The sequence below is a fragment of the Macaca fascicularis genome, chromosome X (genome assembly GCF_037993035.2).
Source record: "Macaca fascicularis isolate 582-1 chromosome X, T2T-MFA8v1.1".
In the NCBI taxonomy this organism is placed as follows: Eukaryota; Metazoa; Chordata; class Mammalia; order Primates; family Cercopithecidae; genus Macaca; species Macaca fascicularis.
Window position 1 is genome coordinate 38,026,702 of NC_088395.1, and position 19,664 is coordinate 38,046,365.

Genomic DNA, 19,664 nt, shown 5'->3' on the forward strand with positions numbered 1-19,664 from the left:
CTCAAGGAATGCATCTCCGTTCTCAGGTGACAGTGCTGAGTTCTCAGAGTAGGCAGTCTTTTGCTTAGTAGTGACCGACCAGCAAGTGGTATGGTCTTGAGAGAATGGTGTAACCTTCTCCATTATCACCCTTGATACCGTATTGCAGAGGCACTGGGAACTCTCCTGATCCTCTCAGCCCTAAGGCTGCTTTATTGAAGAATCCTTTATTATTAAAAGTCCTAGAAATTGTATTCTTGAAATGATATTTTTAAATGCTTTCTTTCTTATCTAATTTTAAATACATATATATAATTTCAGATTTCTTCTTAGCAAGTTCAGATCAGCAACCAGAGGAGAAATCATAACTCCCAAAACTCAAAGTGGGCGGAGCTATAGCTTGGACTTAGACCGTCAACATTTTAGGAGTTTAAAGTCAGCTCCTGGTTCAGACAGGTAAGAGTCATACAGATTGAGCAATGAAGCAGATTGAGCAACCTGAAGATAAGGTTGATATACTCCCATTCATAGGGGGATTTTAGGTGTCTGTGAAATATTACCACTTGGAGAACTCCTAACACATAATATGAAAGTTCAGGAAGATGTGTTTTAGTTGATATGGAAAGCACACACCCTACTTCTAGAATTACAGCTATTGGAATTGCTTATGTCACCTGCAGGGCTGAAACTTTATGTTCTGGTACTTGGGGCTGCAGTTCAAATGGAAATGTACGGGGCAGGTAAATGTTTTTCATTGACTTCTTGAGCTTTTTCTATTTAAGCTTCTGAAAAAAAGAAACCTCTGAGTGTCAAATACATTCCTTGCAGCTTTTAAAAAATTATTAATAATTTTACATTTGAATTGCATCAGAGACTTTTTCATAAATTTCACTTCCTTTCTAGTTCCACCTCTTCTGACTGGAGGAGGTTGTCAGTGGAGCCAAGTGAGAACGTCTTATCCACAGATCTATCACTTGTCAAGAAAAAATAATGAGAAACACAAAGGATAGCCAAGAGCATAGTCATTTATATCAGGCGTGATTTTCTGTGTCCTATTGGAGCATAGTCAAGACCTATTTTTCCTGGTTCGTGTATTATCGAAGCTAGCAATGAGAAAAAAATATCCACCCTCATATTTCACTGGTTTGTCCAACTGTTAACTCCCTTTCATTTGCTTGGATCTGGGGTAATTCTGCTAAGCCAGATAGTACAACTGGCAGATTTTTCTTTTCTCCTTAGGTTAGGAAGAATGCAAGCAGAATTGCATTCTTCCCTGTGATCCGTTTTAGAATGCAGACCAAAAAATTTCCTTAGAAGGGACACTATTTTGACTATTTGGTTATTTTTTCATGGTGACTCTCCATAGCTGTTTCTTTTGTCCCTATAACAGTCCTTTAAGCAAGCGTTACTTTATGTAAAACTATACAGAAAAAAAATTACAAGGAAGCATAAAGTCATTTGTCACCCATTATCAAAATATTAGCACTGTATTCAGTATTTCCCAAACTTTCAAGAATACTGATATATTCCCTTTTATGATTACAAACTGTTAAGCTATGGTTGCCTTTATCCTTGAAATAGTTTCATTTGTCTTCCCTTGGGGTAGCTTCATGTTGTGTCCCACAAAAACTTTCTATAAAAATCTCATTTTGGCTGGGCATAGTGGCTTACGTCTATAATTCCAATGCTTTAGAAGGCTAAGGCAGGAAGATTGCTTGAGCCCAAGAGTTTGAGGTTACAGTGAGCTATGATAATGCCACTGCACTCCAGCATGGGTGACTGAGCAAGATCTTGTCTCTAAAAAATAATAATAAATAAATCTCATTTTTGTTTTTCATAGTTGGACTCCTGACTCTGAGATAGTAGTGGTCAAAATTATTCAGAGACAGTAAGCAACTAATTTGGTGTTCTTTTTGCTCAGCCTCCTGGGACTCCATGGATGAGCCACCTTGGCTAACACTTGAGGCTAGCATTTAAGAAAAACAATATATACAAAAAGACAAAAGACAACATTCCTTGTTAAAGAAAAAAAAAAGGCTGCCACCCTAACAAAATTAGATCATGCTATTTTAAGTTATATGTCTTACAGTTACTCAACAAGAATAATAAGGGGCATGCTCTCCAGTATCAGTGCTTATACCGTAATGGAATCTGTCTGCCTGGGTTTACTTTTTGTGTCTTACCTACTGGTAGTTATAAATAACCAAAACTATAAAGCCATATGGACATGCATCACCAAATACTGGTATATTGACCCAGGAACATCTTGTTCTTGTTGTAAGCTGAAAGGAATTCCCTAAGTAGACTTTATCTTAAATTGTAAATACCTGAAATGGCTTACACATAGTCAGAACATTGTAGTCAGGAGTGCTTTGGCTTAAGCATGCTAAGAACAATGTTTTCCCATGAAGAAAGTGAGTAAAGATGCTCGGGAGATCAATAGAGCAAAATGTCCTTTCCCTTGAACGTGCATTTATCACAATGATGACTCCTTAATGAACTGCCACAGTGAGATGAGTTCCATTATTTCAAAATGAGTCCTTAGAAAATTGAGGCAGGAGGTAGCCCATCTTTTCTTAACTCCCATCATCTAAAGAGACTGTAAGATCCCAGTCTCTTTGGTCTATTGCCTGACCCAGCTTGCTAATAATTCCCCTTTCTCCTTTACAATGCATATTTTTTTTCATGGATCATTGATCTTTTCCTGGAGCAGCTGGGCTTCGGCATTCCTTTTTAAAGCTCACATCATATAACAGTGTAAATGATGTTTTATCAGATGTCCAGTTGGCTTTATTTCTTTTCAGTAGTTTCAAAGCAGGGGAAAGTATGAATAGATTAAAGAAGCCCTAGCAGCCTCTCAGAAGAGCTTGTCAAATGGATGTTCACCAGTTGCTAGGGACTTGACACATGAGACAAAGAATATTTTTAGGAAAATAAATGTAAGCTCTAGTTAATAAACAGAATATTATTCAAGGTAGTGATTTTTAATCCCTACAAAGTTGTGATGAGCTGTCACTGTGGTATGATTTACAAGATCTCTAACTTAAGTCATGCTCTCCCAGAAACAGACGCCTAGGCAAGAATTTATAAGCAAGTGATTTATTATTAATCAAGTGATTCCAAGAGAAACCAGGAAGGGAGTAGGAGAGACAGAATAGAGAAGAGGAAGAAGCTAAACAATAGTGCTAGCTCCAGTGAGGTCTGAGGACTCAGCCTGATCCTGTAAGAGATTCTAGAGCATAAACTATATCCCTGAGCTTTCTCCAAGTTGAGGAGCTGGACCATTGCACTCCTATACCAGTCAGTCATTGACCATGGCCTCCCTTGAATAGAGTCTCTAGACTTAGCAAATGAAGATACAGGATGCCCAGGTATATATAGTTGAGACTAACAACTGTTTTTTAGTATAAGTATGTTTCATGCAATATTTGGGACATCCTTATGCTTAAAAATTATTTTTTATCTGAAATTCAAGTTTAACTGCGAGTTCTGTATTTTATCTGACTACTCTTCTGTAGGGGTGAGGGGGAGACAAACTCCAGGGCATTTCTAGGTGTCCAGCTCCAGTGCTAGAGGGAATGCCTCTGAAGGTGGCAAGTGACATCCATTAGTAGAAAAGAACTCAGGAGCTAGGGAGGAGCATGCACAGCTGGTAAAAGGAATCTGAGGGAGACACCAACAATGTTATCTTAAAAAAAAGAAAAAGAAAAAGTAGAACTTTGAGCCTAAAATGTATTTTGTTCAGTAAAAATGGAGGAAGAATGATGCTGTTTCTCAGTAACCTTTCTATCATGTCATTGGAGAATATGGCAATATTTACATGGACTGTGAACAGATGGTGGGACCTTGTTTGGTCTCGTAACCAACTAGGTTCTCACTTTCTGCCCTCCCACTCCTTTGCCCTACGCACACCAGTTTCATCCAGTTATTCCCAGTTGCTCTTCAGGGAGTCTGGGACTGATGATCAGTCTCTGTGAAGCTTCATAAGCTGCTTTGCTTTGGCTGTGATCCACCAAAAGCAGAGACCACACCATTCAAACCAGCCCTTAACTAGTTCTCATCCTCATTTCAAGCACTGCCCCTCTCTCTTTCTCTCTCTGTCCAGGAAATATGGCACTTCTGGTACTATCATGAATTTGAAGAATCATCCATTCCTCATATCTATTATTTTGGTAAAGTGAGTTTATTAAACCCATTCTATCACTAAATGATACCTTCTTTTTCATCAGAAATAAAATTATTCTCCTGTCCTGAATGTAATTTTCATTGACATCTTTGCAATTAAGGTGCTAATTAGGTGGCAACCTCTTACTAGAAATTTGAATATAGCAAGGCGGGAGTGTTTAACTCTGAGTCAGGACCACATCCACAAAGTCAACAATGGTCTGTTTTGTGTATTAGATAAAACACTACATACCTAGTTGCTAATGCTAATAGCCAACTCCATTCCTTACCAGGCTTAAAAAATGTTCAAATGTACAGCATATCTCTGAAAGTACGTACATTTTATTCTATAATGATCGTTTGGTGACTCAACAGGATAAAGGCTGTGAGCATTGTCCTCCAAAGGAAAATTACTTTCACCTCTTTCCTGTGCCTTTCCCTCCTTTGTCACTGCTAATTCCTTTTTTTCCATTTTAATCTCCTTTGGGTAAGCTCAGCCCTCCTTACGGGGAGTGAGGGGTGGGCAATCAGAGCCACAAGCTGTAGCAAATGCTAACAGCCTAAAGCAATTTGCAAAACCATGGGGGCCCGAGAAAAGTGAATTTTAATTCCAGGGAGCAACTGACACATGATAAAACAGGAGGGGAAACATGAATTCACCAGAGTATTTTGTTATACTGTGACCATATCAGTGGGAGATACGCAGTCTGAAGTTGCAAAAAAAAAAAAAAAAAAAAAAAGAACTTTAGCTCGAAACTTCTATTTAGAACTCAAAGCCATCCTTTTCTAAACTCATCCTTTGCCCACCATATGCACCAATATACACTTGATTTGGGTTCCTTTGGAAGAAAATCCTGACATAAGGATTCAAGAGTAAGTAATAAGTTCAGGATGTGGTCTAGGGAAACAGAGATAGGAGAGTGGGGAAATGAGCCAGGGAAGGGAAGAAGGCAAAAAGGATGTATCATTAATTAAGCCAGTTGCTATTGTGGGCAACTAGAGCTCCATCTCACTGGCCAATTCTAGAAAACAGTGCTGAACATACATCAGAGTTATCCAGTCAAGAGGTAGGGAATCTGGGGTATTTTTACAGCAGCTGTTCAAAATTTATTGAGGGCTGCTTCTAGGGCACTAACTCTCTGGCACTTCGACTTGCCCTGTTCACAGGGGCTCCATGCTCCCATGATTCAAAAAACTACTCAGGCAGGGAGTTCTGGGTATTCCCAATAACCAAGATTCTGTGGGTAGAGGTGAGTGCTGAGGGCAAATGGGCAGGGACACTGACAGAGTCTGCTACAACCTCCCTCCCAAACTCCTCTCAGACCTCCTTCAAAGATGCAGTTTGTCAGACCATTGTTCAGCCCCTGATTTCTGTTTACTTTATATTACCTGTGACTTTCCTCACTATAATGTGAATAATGTGAGAAGGTATGGAGGCTCAGTAATTCAGCCACACCTATGCTTAATTCCTGTGATCAAATGATTGTAAGCCTGAAGCCTCCTCCTTGCTGTTTTGTCTGTTTCTCCAGTTGTTTCCCATGGATGCACTGTCTTGGCATGCTCTATTTCTGTGAACTAAATCTAACACATCCCCCTCCTCCAAATTAGTAAATTGCCCTTTTACTCACTGCTATCTAAATATGTATTATGTGACATGTTACGTTTCTCAGAGTAGCTAAGATACAATAGATGACCTTTCTTCTACAAATCATTGAGGAGCAGAGATATATGACTTGGTCATCTATGCATTCTATTCATACAAATGAATTCAACACACAGCTCTGCCAACATTATTGACGTAGTACTATATATGCCAGATGGTAAATGTGGAAGTTCTTAGACAGTAATACTGTTCCACCCTTTTATGAGCTTCCAATTTAGCAGGAAGGCTGGGATAACTAAACAAATAATTTAAATACAATATAATAATACAACTTTAAAAATATGTTCTACGTGCTATGAGAAAACCAAAGATAAGCATTTATCCTTCCAAAGGATTCAGGTAAGCTTCATTGAAATGATCCCTAAGCAGCTTTTAAGAAATGAGGAGGACTCGGCCAGGTAAAGAAAGATAGGAAGAGCATTCTATGCAGAGGAAATAAAAAGTACAAAGGAAAATAGACATAAGGCAGACTGCGTGTGCTGAAAAGAAACTGTTCAGAGTTTCTAGAGTATAAAAATTGAAGTATGGTGTACAAGAGATGAAGAGATGGAGAGGTAATTTGGACCAGGATGTAGATGTCTTTGGATGCCTTAATACCTGTCTTCTTATATGCAATATAACATCCTACTCAGAACGAGCGATTGGCAATTCTGAACTACTAAGTATGGAGTAAGTATTTGTTCCATTTAGTTGCTGAAAAGTGAAGTTCTGTTAAGCACTTCCTTTTTTGTGTGTCTATGGGAAAAGACACACGGGAGCTTTCTTCTTGCCCCCGACTTCTAATTGACCCCAGGCTTTTCATGGCTGCTGGCCTCTCTCCTCAAAACGGCTTCTGGTCATTATTTAGAAATAAGAAATTAGATCAGGATTTTAATGAGATGCTAAAAAACAAAAATATTATCACACGGAGAGTACCACCCGTTCTTAAGATCTATTTCTTCATACCCAGCTGGAGTCCCTTCCTCATGGTAACTGTCTCCTCCGTTTTAGAGGGAGTTTTCTTAAAGGAAACCAATCCATTAAGGAAACACTAAACGTTTTAAAACCACCAAACAAAGCAGCTTTTGTTTTATTAAGTCGAATTATAAAGCTATTTATATGATTAACACTAGGATTCATTTGGCACAATTTCATTGAGTGCCTACTACATTATACTACTCTTGTCCTCTTTCCAAAAAGGAAAAGGAAGATATGTGTGAGTAAGCCATATAAGGCCAGTGGCTTCAGGGGACATTGCAGCTATAGAAGCTGCTTGAGGAATTTCCATGTCTTTCTCATCTCTCTGCTTCCCTAATTCTGCTTTCAAGGGATCCTATGATGGCTCACTTGGGCCTAAGTGTAACACACAAACACCCAATACCTGAAATTTACTTCTTTTAGGTGTATTGGCTTCTCCAAAGAGTTTTGTTTTTAAATAGACTCATCTGTGTGTGTGTGTGTGTATGTGTGTGTGTGTGTGCGCCTGTGTGCATAGGCACTGTGGTGTTAATATATATATATATATATTCTCGTCTATAGTTCCTGCCTCCTAACTTCCATAGTCCTTGTTATGCTGTTGGGCCACTTTAGGCCTCAGAAAACATAATCTCTCGGACCTTCTACTGTCCTTCTTTCACCTGCCAAAGCAGGACTGTAACCTGATTGTGGTTCAAAAGACCCTCATTCTGGAGAACCCTGCCTCATAACCTAGAGGAAGGAATGCTACACAGAGAAACCAAGAAAAGCCTGAACAGACAGGCCTTGCTGGGTTTAGATCATGCACTTTCTGTCCAATCACATTTTTACACAGTTGTCAATCATGCCTATGTAATGAAGCCTCCATACAAGTACCCTAGACCAGATCATAAAGTATAATAAAAAAAATAATTAAAAAGTGTAAAAAAATCCAAGAAGACAGAGTTCGGAGAACTTCTGGATAGCCACAAATGTGGAGGTGCCAGAAAGGTGGTACGCACAGGGAGGGGGTGGAAGCTCTGCAGACCTATCCCCATACCTCACCCTACGCATCTCTTTATCTGTATCTTTTGTAATATCCTTTATAATAAACTGGTCGATGTAAGTGTTTCCCTGAGTTCTGTGAGCCACTCCAGCTAATCAAACACAGAGAGGGGGTCATGGGAACCCCAAATTGAAGACAGTTGGTCAGAAGTTCTGAAAGCCCAGACTTGTGACTGGTGTCTGGGAGAGGACAGTCTTGGGGACTGAGTCCTCACCCTGTGGGATCTGACACTCTTTTTTAATAGATAGTGTCAGAATTTAATTAGAGGACACACAGCTGGTGTCTGCTGCTTGGTGTGTGGGGAAAAACCCCACACCTTTGCTCACAGAAGTCTTCTGTGGTGATTGATGATTGTTGTAGTACTGTGACAGCAGAGGATAACCATGCCTAGAGTTTTTCCCCAAACTGGCATACACGCAGAGATCAACAAACCTTTTCAGTAAGGGTACAGCTAATGTTTTTGACTTTGTGGGCCATATGATCTCTGTCTCAACTACTCAACTTTACTGTCAGAACATGGAAGAAGTATAGACAATACATGAATGAATGGGCTGCCTGAATTGCAATCAAATTTCATTTATGGGCTCTGAAATTTGAATTTCATATAATGTTCCTGTGTCACAAAATATTCTTCTTTTGACTTTTTTCAACTATTTAAAAATGTAAAAATTACTCTAAGCACATGACTATATAGAAACATTTGGTGGGTCCAAATATGTCCACAGGCCATAGTTTGCTGATTCCTAGTGCAACACATTCACTCACTAAGACAAAGTGTCCTTCCATGTATCACAGTCTGAACCACAAGGACAACTTAGCTCTTTTCACGTCAGTACTGCTGAATTAAAAAAAAAAAATAGTGGTAGAAGGGGAGGGAACAATGCAGGTGGAGAGATGTCTGAGATCAATGAACTTTTATCCACAGCTTAGCACAGTGGTTTTCAGCCTTGGCTACATATCGGAATCACCTGGGGAGTTTTAAAACATGCTGGCACCTAGAACCCACACCCAGAGAGTCCCATGTGACTAGCCTTAGTATAGTCTGGACATGGGCGTTTTAATAGCTCCCCAGGAGTTTCTAATGTGCGTCTGAGGATGAGGGCCACTCATCTCACATAAGACTATTAATAAAGACACAGCACTTGGGGATCACCAAAGACTAGAAGATCGAGCTACATTCATTTTTAGTTAATCTCTTTCCCAGTTAGCAGGCTCATCTCACTTTTTAATTGCAGTCTCTGTTGGCCATCTTTCCTGCATATTCATTGTAGATCCAAAATAACTGTAAGAAGTTAGGAAAGCTCATAAACCTCAGAAAGAATATTGTGCATTGTCTCTGTGTTGTGTTGCACATTAGTCTCATCGTCCCAGTGAGTTTTAGGATCTCTCAGGTTCGTGCTGCCTTAGGAGAGCACACATTTAACCATATGGGAACAGGCTCAACACTGTCAGTCACCCTGGGAAGGTTGGATCCTGGGAAATTATTTCCTGGCTACAACTCCTAGGAGACCTTTATGTAAAGCAGAAAGGCAACTCATGACATTATAATCTCTGCCCCCTACCCTTGGATCCTCTGTCTAGAAATGGATATATCTGGGAAGCTGTTATCAAGATTTTTGAGCAACATGGTGCCGTGCTGAACCCCTATTAACTTCAATAGGGAAGCTGCCAGGTTCAAAAAACTCAGAGCCAGCAATCGAGACATACGATTTTATTAGCATCTTACACACAGGGAAGAGTCCAGCAGTGGTGGGCTGGGCAGGAAAACCACAACCGCTTGCAAATAACAATGTAGTTTATATAACATTTTCACTTAAAACCTTCCCCCTAAACAACCTCCACCTGGAAACCTTCATTTAACCCAAAACTCGGGGCCTCAGTCCCTGGTATGGCCCGTGTTCCATGAGAAGGGCCAGGGGCTCAGATGGTTTTCATAGGTAAGAAACAAATCTCAGGGCTGGCCACTCCTGAGTTCCCTAGCTTGGAACAAACATTCATATGCATCTGCCATACAGGGTCATTGTAAGAGTATACTGAAATTATTGCTGTTGGATGTGTTTACCCTACCCATGGAATTAGAGATAACAAAACAGAAGGCTTTTAAAGTATATTTCATAAGGTAAAGTAAATGAAACTCTTTCCTAATCTGGAAAATGTGTCTTTCAGCAACTCAGAATATCCAAACTCCCAGACAGTGACATATCCCCACATTTGGGCCTTTTAGAATGAGATAAATGTATCTCTTTCTTGCCGGTTTTTACTTAACCACATTTTAGCTTGAAGGTTTGTTGGCACTGATTTATCATACCTTTTATTTAAATCTAAGTAACATGATAGCTGAATCAAAAAATTGCTTTTTCTTAGTTGACCTTTAAACTTCACAACTTCAATTTTGACTTGACATAGCTTTTATCCTTTTCCAATTTAAGTGGCAAAGATTCATGTATTTTATGTCATATTTTACATAACTTCTAAATGAGTTGGCACCCAAATATTTATGACAATATGCCTTATTAGACTAAACCTTTTCCGAGTTTAATCAACTGGAAAAAAAATTTTTGAGAAGCTCACAGTAAATGTCAGGGACAAATGTGAAAGTCTATGTCATTTTTGAGATAATGCTGCTGGCAATGATAATTTGCAGTAGCTGACTTACAATCACAAGAATTTTTTCCTTATTATAGGATAACCTCTTGAATGTCACCACCACAATTAATCAACTTCTGCCAGAGCTTCTACATAAGTAGCACTTTTGGTTTCAGCAAGGCTAATCCATGATGAGGCCTTTCTCAAAATCACCTGGCTCTGGGAGGACCTTCCACACACACACAGGCAGAAATACCCACATGAGTCCCTTTGGTTCATAACTTCTTGGCTCATTTCTGCAAGATTCACCCCTGCCCTTTCTTTTTAAAGAAGATTTTACCTGAAACAGTAGGGAGACGTATTTTTGTGTTAACATTGTTAACACAATTGTTCTAGAGAACCTATGGTCACAGTACAGCATCAACGGGAAAGTCTATATGCCTCTCCTAAGTAGGACCTCTGAGATGAGCGGAAATACTTGGAAGGGTACAAATGTGGCTAACTGTTGTCAAATGTAGAAATGTCATGCTCCAGGTAGAAGGGTTCAGGAAAATCACCAAGGAAATTAGAGTTCCAAAGTGTATCAATTTACTTAATCACAAAATTTTACTCTCTTGTTGTCAGAATCAACAGACACGGTCTTAGACATCTTCTCAGCTGAGTCCATAGTACTATAATTTACTTATAGTGCCATCTCTACAAAGAGGAAGCCAGAGATCCTTTCTGCAGAGACTCTTTAGTAAAAAAGAAATGCCACCCTTTAGTAACCACTCTTTAGTAACATAGAAAATTTTCATAATTCTCATAATCAAGTCCCAAGAAACTAACTCCTAGCTCCTTGTTCCTTTGATTATCTTCTGTTTGATAGTTCACTCTATAAATGCAAAACCTGCCAGGCTGTAATGACTTGTTCTTAGTGAAATGATGAGTAAGCAGTATGAGAAACTAGAATGGTCACAGGCTTTGGGTAGACTGATAATAATGTTTTTATGCTGATAGCATGGTGGTTTGTCGGTGTGTGTATGCATGTGTGTGTGTGCACACATACATGTATGGAATAATTATTTAACCTCTCCAAGACTCAATTTCTTCATTTAAAAAATATTAAATAATATTCTAAAACACATTTTACAGGGATATTGGGGGATGGAAAATGGCTAACGCCTAGAAGATACTAAGTAAATGCCACTGCTATTCATGATTATTGAAGGTAGTGGTAGCTGGTAATGTGGTCCAGGACAAATTTGGTTTTGGTGACTTCTCTGGTGCACAGCTTTGAAAACACTTAGGAGTTGTGGTTGACAGTTCTATCCAATGGTCATTGCCTATTCTTCTGCCTGATTTGTCTTCTAGTAATGATATGTGCACATTTAAACATTTAAACATTCTTTTAAAAAATATTCCTTTATTCTATTTAGTCTTTCCTCTTATTGGCTTAACTGTAAGTCCTCATCACTATTAACCACTGCTGGTATGCTTTACTAATAAGATGTGTACTTTTTTTTTTTTTTTTTTTTTTAGACGGAGTCTCGCTCTGTCGCCCAGGCTGGAGTGCAGTGGCGTGATCTTGGCTCACTGCAAGCTCCGCTTCCCGAGTTTACACCATTCTCCTGCCTCAGCCTTCCGAGTAGCTGGGACTACAGGTGCCCGCCACCTCACCCGGCTAGTTTTTTGTATTTTTTAGTAGAGACGGGGTTTTACCGTGTTAGCCAGGACGGTCTGGATCTCCTGACCTCGTGATCCGCCCGTCTCGGCCTCCCAAAGTGCTGGGACTACAGGCGTGAGCCACCGCGCCCGGCCAGATGTGTACTATTATATGTGCATTTGTAACTTATTAAGACAGTAACTGAGAGAGTAAAACTCATAAGGACTTCTGTTTTACCACTTAGCGTATTTTGTGCCTACTGAGGAAAAAGGATAAAATGGGAACAAACACTTCTCTTAAACTCCAATTTGTCAAAATTTATGTTGACTTATGAAGCTCATTTAATAAGAAAATTGTGAACACCTCAAGGGCAGGAACTGCTTTTTCATTTATTGTTATTGGATTGAATTGAATCGTTTTAGCACACATGAAAGTGATTCAAGCTCATTTACCAAATGTCATTATTTTTGTACCATATTTATTAAATGTCCACCATGAATTAGACACTAAAACAACACAGAGAAATGAAATATAACTTCTAATCTTTGATTAAATATGTATTGAGTGGCTTCTTTGTACTAAGTCACTACAAAGCTGCTGGAGATACATGATAATTATGGCATAGACTCTGTTCCCAAGGAGTTCATAGTTTAATGAAACACCCAAGCTCTCATATGTGGATCCACTAGGGAGCCAAACAAGACATTGTGCCGTCAAGTACTAAATACAGTAGTCAGGCAAAGACCATAAGTCAATAGGAACTGAGTGGAACAGAGGTTGACAAGGCTTCTGCTTGACAGGAAAGGCCTAATGGGGAAGGCTGGACTTCATTTGCCTTTGAAGACTGAGAAAGATTTGCATAGACGGAGAGTGGTTAAGAGGGCATAACAGGTGGAGAAAAGGTAAGAAAAGGCCTCAGGAGGTGGAATTCAAGATGGCGAGTTGAGAAAATGGTAAGGAACCAAACTGGCTGAGAGAATGCTGGTAAGCAGAAGGAAACAAAATCAGAAAGATGGGGTGAAGTTTAATTACAGTGACCCTGGAGTCAGGCAAATGGAGACAAATCTAGTGATACCCTCAGGGTCTTTGAGGAGGAAGGTGACATGATAGTTTCTGAGCAGTTCCAGTGTGACTCTTGTGAACTCAGTGTGGTTCACATGTTCTTATCAGTTTCCTCGTCAGCTTTACTCTGCCTGTGTATTTGGTTGCTGCTCTGCTTCCATGTTAAAGTCAGAATATGCTTTCTCATTTAGGGGAAGCACTGGCTCATCAGATCTCAATGACCAGGAAGCTGGTTCTAGGACCCCAAAGAGCAGTAGGAGCAGTGGTGTCACCCCAGTCACTCAGAGGTCTCCAGCCCCAAGCACACGAAGTGTGACCTCAGTCATCAGTAGAGTAAGTATACAAACCTGATGAACACTGTATTAGTTCGTTCTCGTACTGCTATAAAGAACTGCCAGAGATCGGGTAATTTATAAACAGAAGAGGTTTAATGGACTCACAGTTCCGCATGGCTGCAGAGGCCTCAGGAAACTTACAATCATGGCAGAAGGAGTCTGTCAAACACTTGTAAAACTATCAAATCTCGTGAGAACTCACTATCACCAGAATAGCACAGGGGAAGGCTCCCTGATGACTCAATCATCCACCACCAGGTCCCTCCCTCGATACATGGAGATTGTGGGGATTACAGTTCGAGATGACATTTGGGTAGGGACACAGAGCCAAACCATATCAGACACGGAGTCTCTGAAATTCAACCTCACCACTGCATCGTGGCTAGGTTTCAACTCTCTATATATCAGAGCATGTTCTTTATGCTCTTTAAAGGTAGAAGCTTCATCAGGACTGAACCTCCTGCATCTTAGCTCCTGGAAGGAAACCCAAAGTGAAAAAGGGAAGGGAAAGACCAGATTCAAAGGTAGTACTTGTATGATGGAGGTTTAAATTGCTATATGGTTTAAATAAATATAGAACATTTTAGAAGGCTCCGATTTTGATCCTCTCTGTTACTCTTTAGAGAAAATATTCATAGGTTGAGTGCACAAATTTTTCCAAACTGTTTTAAATCTGGAAAAGTAGAACTGTTATCTAGTTTTTAAAGTAGAAATTTTTATAGTTTTCTTTTCTATACATCTGTTAAAATAGGGGGTCAACATATAATGAAGGCTTAAATTGTATTTTTTATATATATATATGTGATCAATTATATTTTCTATTGGTTTTCTCTTTTAAAAGAATATGAAAAAACTATTTTGGGAAAAATTTTCTCTTTTATTAAATATTCCATTGGAAGTTGTATTTGGAATGAATTAGCATATACTAGATTTTTTTATTTAGCAGGAAGCTCCATCCATTGCTGGCATCTATATTTGATAAATCTTTATGTGAGCAGTGAGTTCATACAATACAAACAATTTTTGACTCAACCAACATTTAATGAGAACCTACTATATAACAGACTCTAGTCAAGCAAAGACTTGAAGGAAGTGAAAGAATTAGCAATGTAGTTTTCTGGGGCACGGTGTTCCACCAGGCAGAGACAGCACTGATATTTAGCAGGTACATGCAGGGAAGGCTGCTCCACTTCCTTGTAGCTGGCCTCCATCTTGATTGGTCAGTGCCCTTGCTCAGCCAGTTTCTAAAATATTTTTAATGCCTCTAGAAGAACAGCCAGTGTGGAGCCCCTGAGGTGGGAGCACACCTGGTATGTTCAAGGAAGAGGAAGGAGGCCAATGCAGCTGTGGTGAGTGAATGAGGCAAAGTGAACTAGGAAATGAATCCAAAGAGGTCATAGGGCTGGAGAGAGCCTTGAAGAGTGATGTGTGCAGTCAGCATTCACACTGATTAAGATGGGGGAAACTGGAGGTTTTACAGCAGAAGAGTAACATAATCTGCCTTCTCTTTAAGCAGGATTTGGGGGTTGTGCTGAGAACCAGCTGTAGAGAACAAGAGTGAAAGCCAGAAAAGCAATCAGTAAGCCATCGTCATACCCCATGTGAGAGACTGGGTTTTGAAACAGAGAGATAGTGGAGGTGGCGAGTAGTCAAATTCTGTTAAGGCATTCAGACAGACTGAACAACAATAATAGATTTATTTAAACATTTATAGTCTAACTCGTAGTTGCTAAGATAAAAGGCATATTTAAAATTTCATAAATATTTATGCTAAGGTCAGCAAGCCATTTCTGTTCAATAGCTAGAAAGGTGCATGGATAGTTGACGAATACACTCAACTCTTGGAATCTAAAGAGGAATGATATTCAAACTACTTAGTGACCAGTCTGGCAGGGACGTTGAGAAATCACAACAGACACTGGCACAAGGCTGGGGCAGTATCCTGGGGACCCTTCCATGTCATGCACTAGATCTGAATTATGGGGAGACCTGGGCTTATGGATGAGGGTGAGCACAGGGAAGTGGGGGGTGGACTGGGAGTAGTGCTGTTTATCAACTGGCACAGAAATATTTTTAAAAATTTTACATCTAGTACAGTTGTCCCAGTGGGTGGCAGCTGACAATCAGTCCAATGACCAATAAGTTAATCAAGTTTATTCTCACAACAAAGTTTATCTTCCTACATACAATTTGAGATTATTAAGGGGGAAATCACCCTTTTCATGTGCTAATACCCTCAAAACTAACAGCCCCTACTTGTGTATTTCTTTAACAGCGCCCAGATTTCCCCAACAGAAATTCCCTGCAATTTAGTAGACTATATGTACATATATGTAGGCAGTGCCTATGTTGAGCTCATTCTTGCAATCTACGTGGTCTAAGTTGGTCTTTTCTAAGAGAAAAAAAGAGAAACAAAGAGAAGAACTTTCTATTGAATAAAAACAAGACAGCACAGTAGTTTATGAAGTACATTTGCTCTTTCATTATACAGGGAAGTATATAGCCTTAGATGGGAAGTATATAGCATTAGATGATGAACAAGGTAACAACTTCTCAATTTCTCCCATTTCTTAGCATCTCTTTGTTTCAATGTTCTTTTCTGCTTTAGCATGAAAGAAAATATATTAGTCAGGGATCTCCACAGGGATAGAACCGATAAGATATATGCAGATATATATAAGGGAGTTTATTAGGGAGAATTTGTTCACACAATTACAAGACAACGTCCCACGATAGGCTGTCTGCAAGTTGTGGAAAGAGAGAAGACAGTAGGATGGCTCAATCCAAGTCCAAATGCCTCAAAACCAGGGAGGCTGACAATGTAACCCTAGTCTGAAGCTGAAAGCCCAAGAGCCCCTGGGAGGCTGCTGGTGTAAGTCCCAGAGTCTAAAGGCTGAAGAACCTGGAGTCTGATGTCCAAGGACAGGAGGAGAGGAAGCCAAGTGTCTGGTGCAGCTTGGGAAGAGAAAGAGTGAGCAGACTTAGCAAACAAGCTGCTTATCCCTGTTATTTCATGTGCTATGTTCTAGCCACACTGGCAGCTGATTGGGTGGTGCCCACTCCACACTGGGAATAGGTCTTCCTCTCTCAGTCCACTGACTCCAATGTCAGTCTCCTCTGGCAACACCCTCACAGACGCACCCAGAATAATACTTTATCAGCCATCTAGGCATCCCTCAATCCAATCAAGTAGATACCTAATATTAACCATCACAGAAAACTTTTAGAGCATGAAAGTCTCTAACCTGTCCTCTACTATGATGTAACCTATTAATTTTAGACTTGACATCCTGAACCTCTGGGGTATGTATTGCTTGTTAATGACACTGTAATATTAATTAGCCTATTATTGCACAATACTAATGATACTCACAGATCACCTGTGGGAAAACTTGCCATTAACATAATTGCCTCCAAGGAACTTGGTCTTGCTTCATTAGAGGACTCCATGTGTGAACAACTTTTTGAAGAGGTTGAAAATTGACCTAAACTAATTTATCAAATTGACCTCTGTCACACTCTTGATAAACTTTGCTTGTCTATGGCAATTAGAGGAAGTTAGAAGCTATATACCTCCTGCTACAGGTATTATATGTTGGAGAATAATAAGATACTAAAAACAGTCTAAATTGAAACTGAATCAATTAGCATGTTAAGCAAGTGAAAGCCACATTTCACTGTAGTGAGTTCATCAAAGTGTTCCTGAATGTCTAAGATATGGGAAACAGGGAGGAAATTCTTCCTCTAGGGTTTCAAAAGGCACTTTTTGATTGTTTATAGAAGGGAGAAGTGAAAAATCTGTTTTAGATTTGATCATTATCATACCATGATGTAATTTGAATGGGCACTTAACCTCAGCCCAGTTCTGGAAAGGTCCAAACTTTGTTGTAGTTGTTGTTTTAACACTCAAGCAAGCTTCAGATGAGGCAGCAGTCAAGCCCTGCCTTGGTCTATGGCAGGGCAAAGGTCACAGACAAAGTTGGGTCTATGGTCATGGGCAAAGTTGGGACAGAATTTTCTTTAACATGTGTTACAATAAAAGCAAGTCCCAGACTGAATTCTGCCACATGTACAAGCATTTGTTAACAAGCAGACACCACACAAAAGAATACTATTCCTGTGAACTTGGGAAGTTTTCTCTCTTTATCTTTTTATGAACATTGATAAGTACCAGGCATGAAAGTCATTCCAAAATAGATGTAACCATCCATATTCTGACCAGCCAGCCTTCTAGATGGAAAAGGTACATGGTGTTCTGTTAAATGGGAGTGGAAGAGGTAAGGGATGGTTGAAGAGAGGGTATGTTGAAAGAGGGAACAAAATAGGACCAAACAGAGTTTTAAGCCTGAATCTTGCCAGATTATTATACATAGTTCATATAAGATTGAGGGTACCTGTATAATCTTTCTTATTAATCATATGTTAGAACACTCATTAATTTGGGGAATGAGAAATTGTCCAGATACCTTTTGCACTAATTAACAAACCTCTTGGAATAGATTTTGGATAGCAATTATTGATGGTAAATTTTGGAGTTACATGGACTCCTGGTGAGGGTCCTTCAAATGTCAATTAGGTCCTCCTAAATAGTAATACCTATAAAGGTGTTTATACTGGAGTATATTTTATATAGATGAATTTTGTAGTAAATTACAGTCAGTATAATTTGTTTTTCTCATTTTTACTTTGTGGGAAGGAGTATGGTTTTGAAAATTCCACAGATTTGGCTGCTCTTGAAGGTACCTCTCAGGAGTTCACAAAGAGTCACCGCAGAAACACTTCTGGCACACCTTCCATAGCAGTGTCTGGAACCTCTCTCTCCTCAGGTGGGTATTTACAACGTGCCTACTCTGTTGTTTAAAATGACTAAAACTAATGGAATTGACTGATATGTATGGTATTAAATGGATGTCTCATACTTTAAAAAGTAAGCATCCCTTCTTTGACCTATGGTGGTAGGCCACTCCATAAGAACTGCTTGAAGATAGACCCAGGTAATGCTTTGGGCACCTTACGTTTGTGAAAATTCCACTTATTTAGTATATACTCTTGCCAGGCATCATCACCGAGTTTCAGTGCTACATCAGAATATCAATATTTGAATGTAGGGAATATAAACGGTTCCAAGATACATTTGATATGACAGATAAGAACACTAGCTCAGAGTTCAAGGAAATGGTAGTTCAATTGACATAGTGGTCAGAAGTTTCCTACATAAAGACAAAAGAAAATCATTCTGTGGTTTAAATAAGAAGTTATTTTCAAGCAGCACTAAGATATTAATAATTACCCCTTTCATTTGCATAGTACACTCAAATATGTCATTTTACTTCATTATCACGACTGTCCTCTGAAGCAGCTATTATTCATTTTGAAATGTTAATACCTATGACTAAGAAAATTCTTCAGAGAAATTTGTCATAATTATGAAGCTTATGTCCCATGCATGGAATAAAAATCATGATGAAATCTTCAACATTAAAAAGTTACGTGTTCCTAATGATGACATATGCATAAAGCCTAAGGCAGGATTCTGTATGCTGAATTGAGGAGTCTGTTCTAGCCAGCCAGCTCCCAAAGGGTTTTCTAAATGTGTGTGGTTATTGCTACATTTTGATCAGGAGTAAAAAAGCTGTTCACCTGTTAATTAAATTTTTAAACTAGTTTAGAAACCAACATCATAGGGTCTACTTCTATTACTACTTCGACTCAACAACTCCTGTTAATTGAGTACATACTCTGTGTCAGGCCTATGCTAAGCACTTCTGCATTATTTTTTTCATCAATTCAAACTTAAGTACTTGATTACTCTCTCCAATCTTTCTCATTTAAAAGTAACTATATCAATCTCAGTAGTGCTTTGGTATAGAACTATTTTGTGGAAATAAGCTGCGCTGACTTGGTAAGCTGTCTACAGCATTACTAAGAGGTGTATTGCTCTGTAACTTATATTTTCAAAACTGAAAACAAGATGTTCTTCTGATGAAAGAATGTTTTGGTCCCTTAAGAAATAGAACTTCCTCTCGTTGCATCTACAGCGTCTCCTCTTTGTGTGAAAGGAACTTGCTATATCACTTCAAAGTGGCAGTTTAGAATCAGTTGCATTGAATTTTATGTCAAATCTGAAAACACAGTGAATTCTCTAAATATTGCAAGCAAGAATTGTTAAGGTTTTATTTTTTTCTAAATTTAAGGGCCCAGTCTAAGGGAGTTTTTTAAAGTCTAGGAGCA

The 19,664-nt window shown here is 39.2% G+C and overlaps 1 protein-coding gene across 15 annotated transcripts in view; it reads left to right on the top strand.

Annotated features, from left to right (window-relative positions):
• SYTL5 (synaptotagmin like 5) overlaps positions 1-19,664 on the top strand; it is a 241,372-nt gene that overhangs the window by 188,978 nt on the left and 32,730 nt on the right. For 8 of the 15 annotated variants that reach the window (XM_074029457.1, XM_045384489.2, XM_074029455.1 and 5 more), the window contains 2 exons: positions 13,290-13,431; positions 18,130-18,259. In XM_074029457.1, coding sequence (XP_073885558.1) covers positions 13,290-13,431; positions 18,130-18,259 — 272 coding nt within the window. Of the gene's footprint in view, positions 1-300; positions 436-13,289; positions 13,432-18,129; positions 18,260-19,664 lie in introns of all 15 variants that reach the window. The other 7 variants (XM_005593281.4, XM_045384488.2, XM_045384487.2 and 4 more) reach the window with 1 other exon arrangement.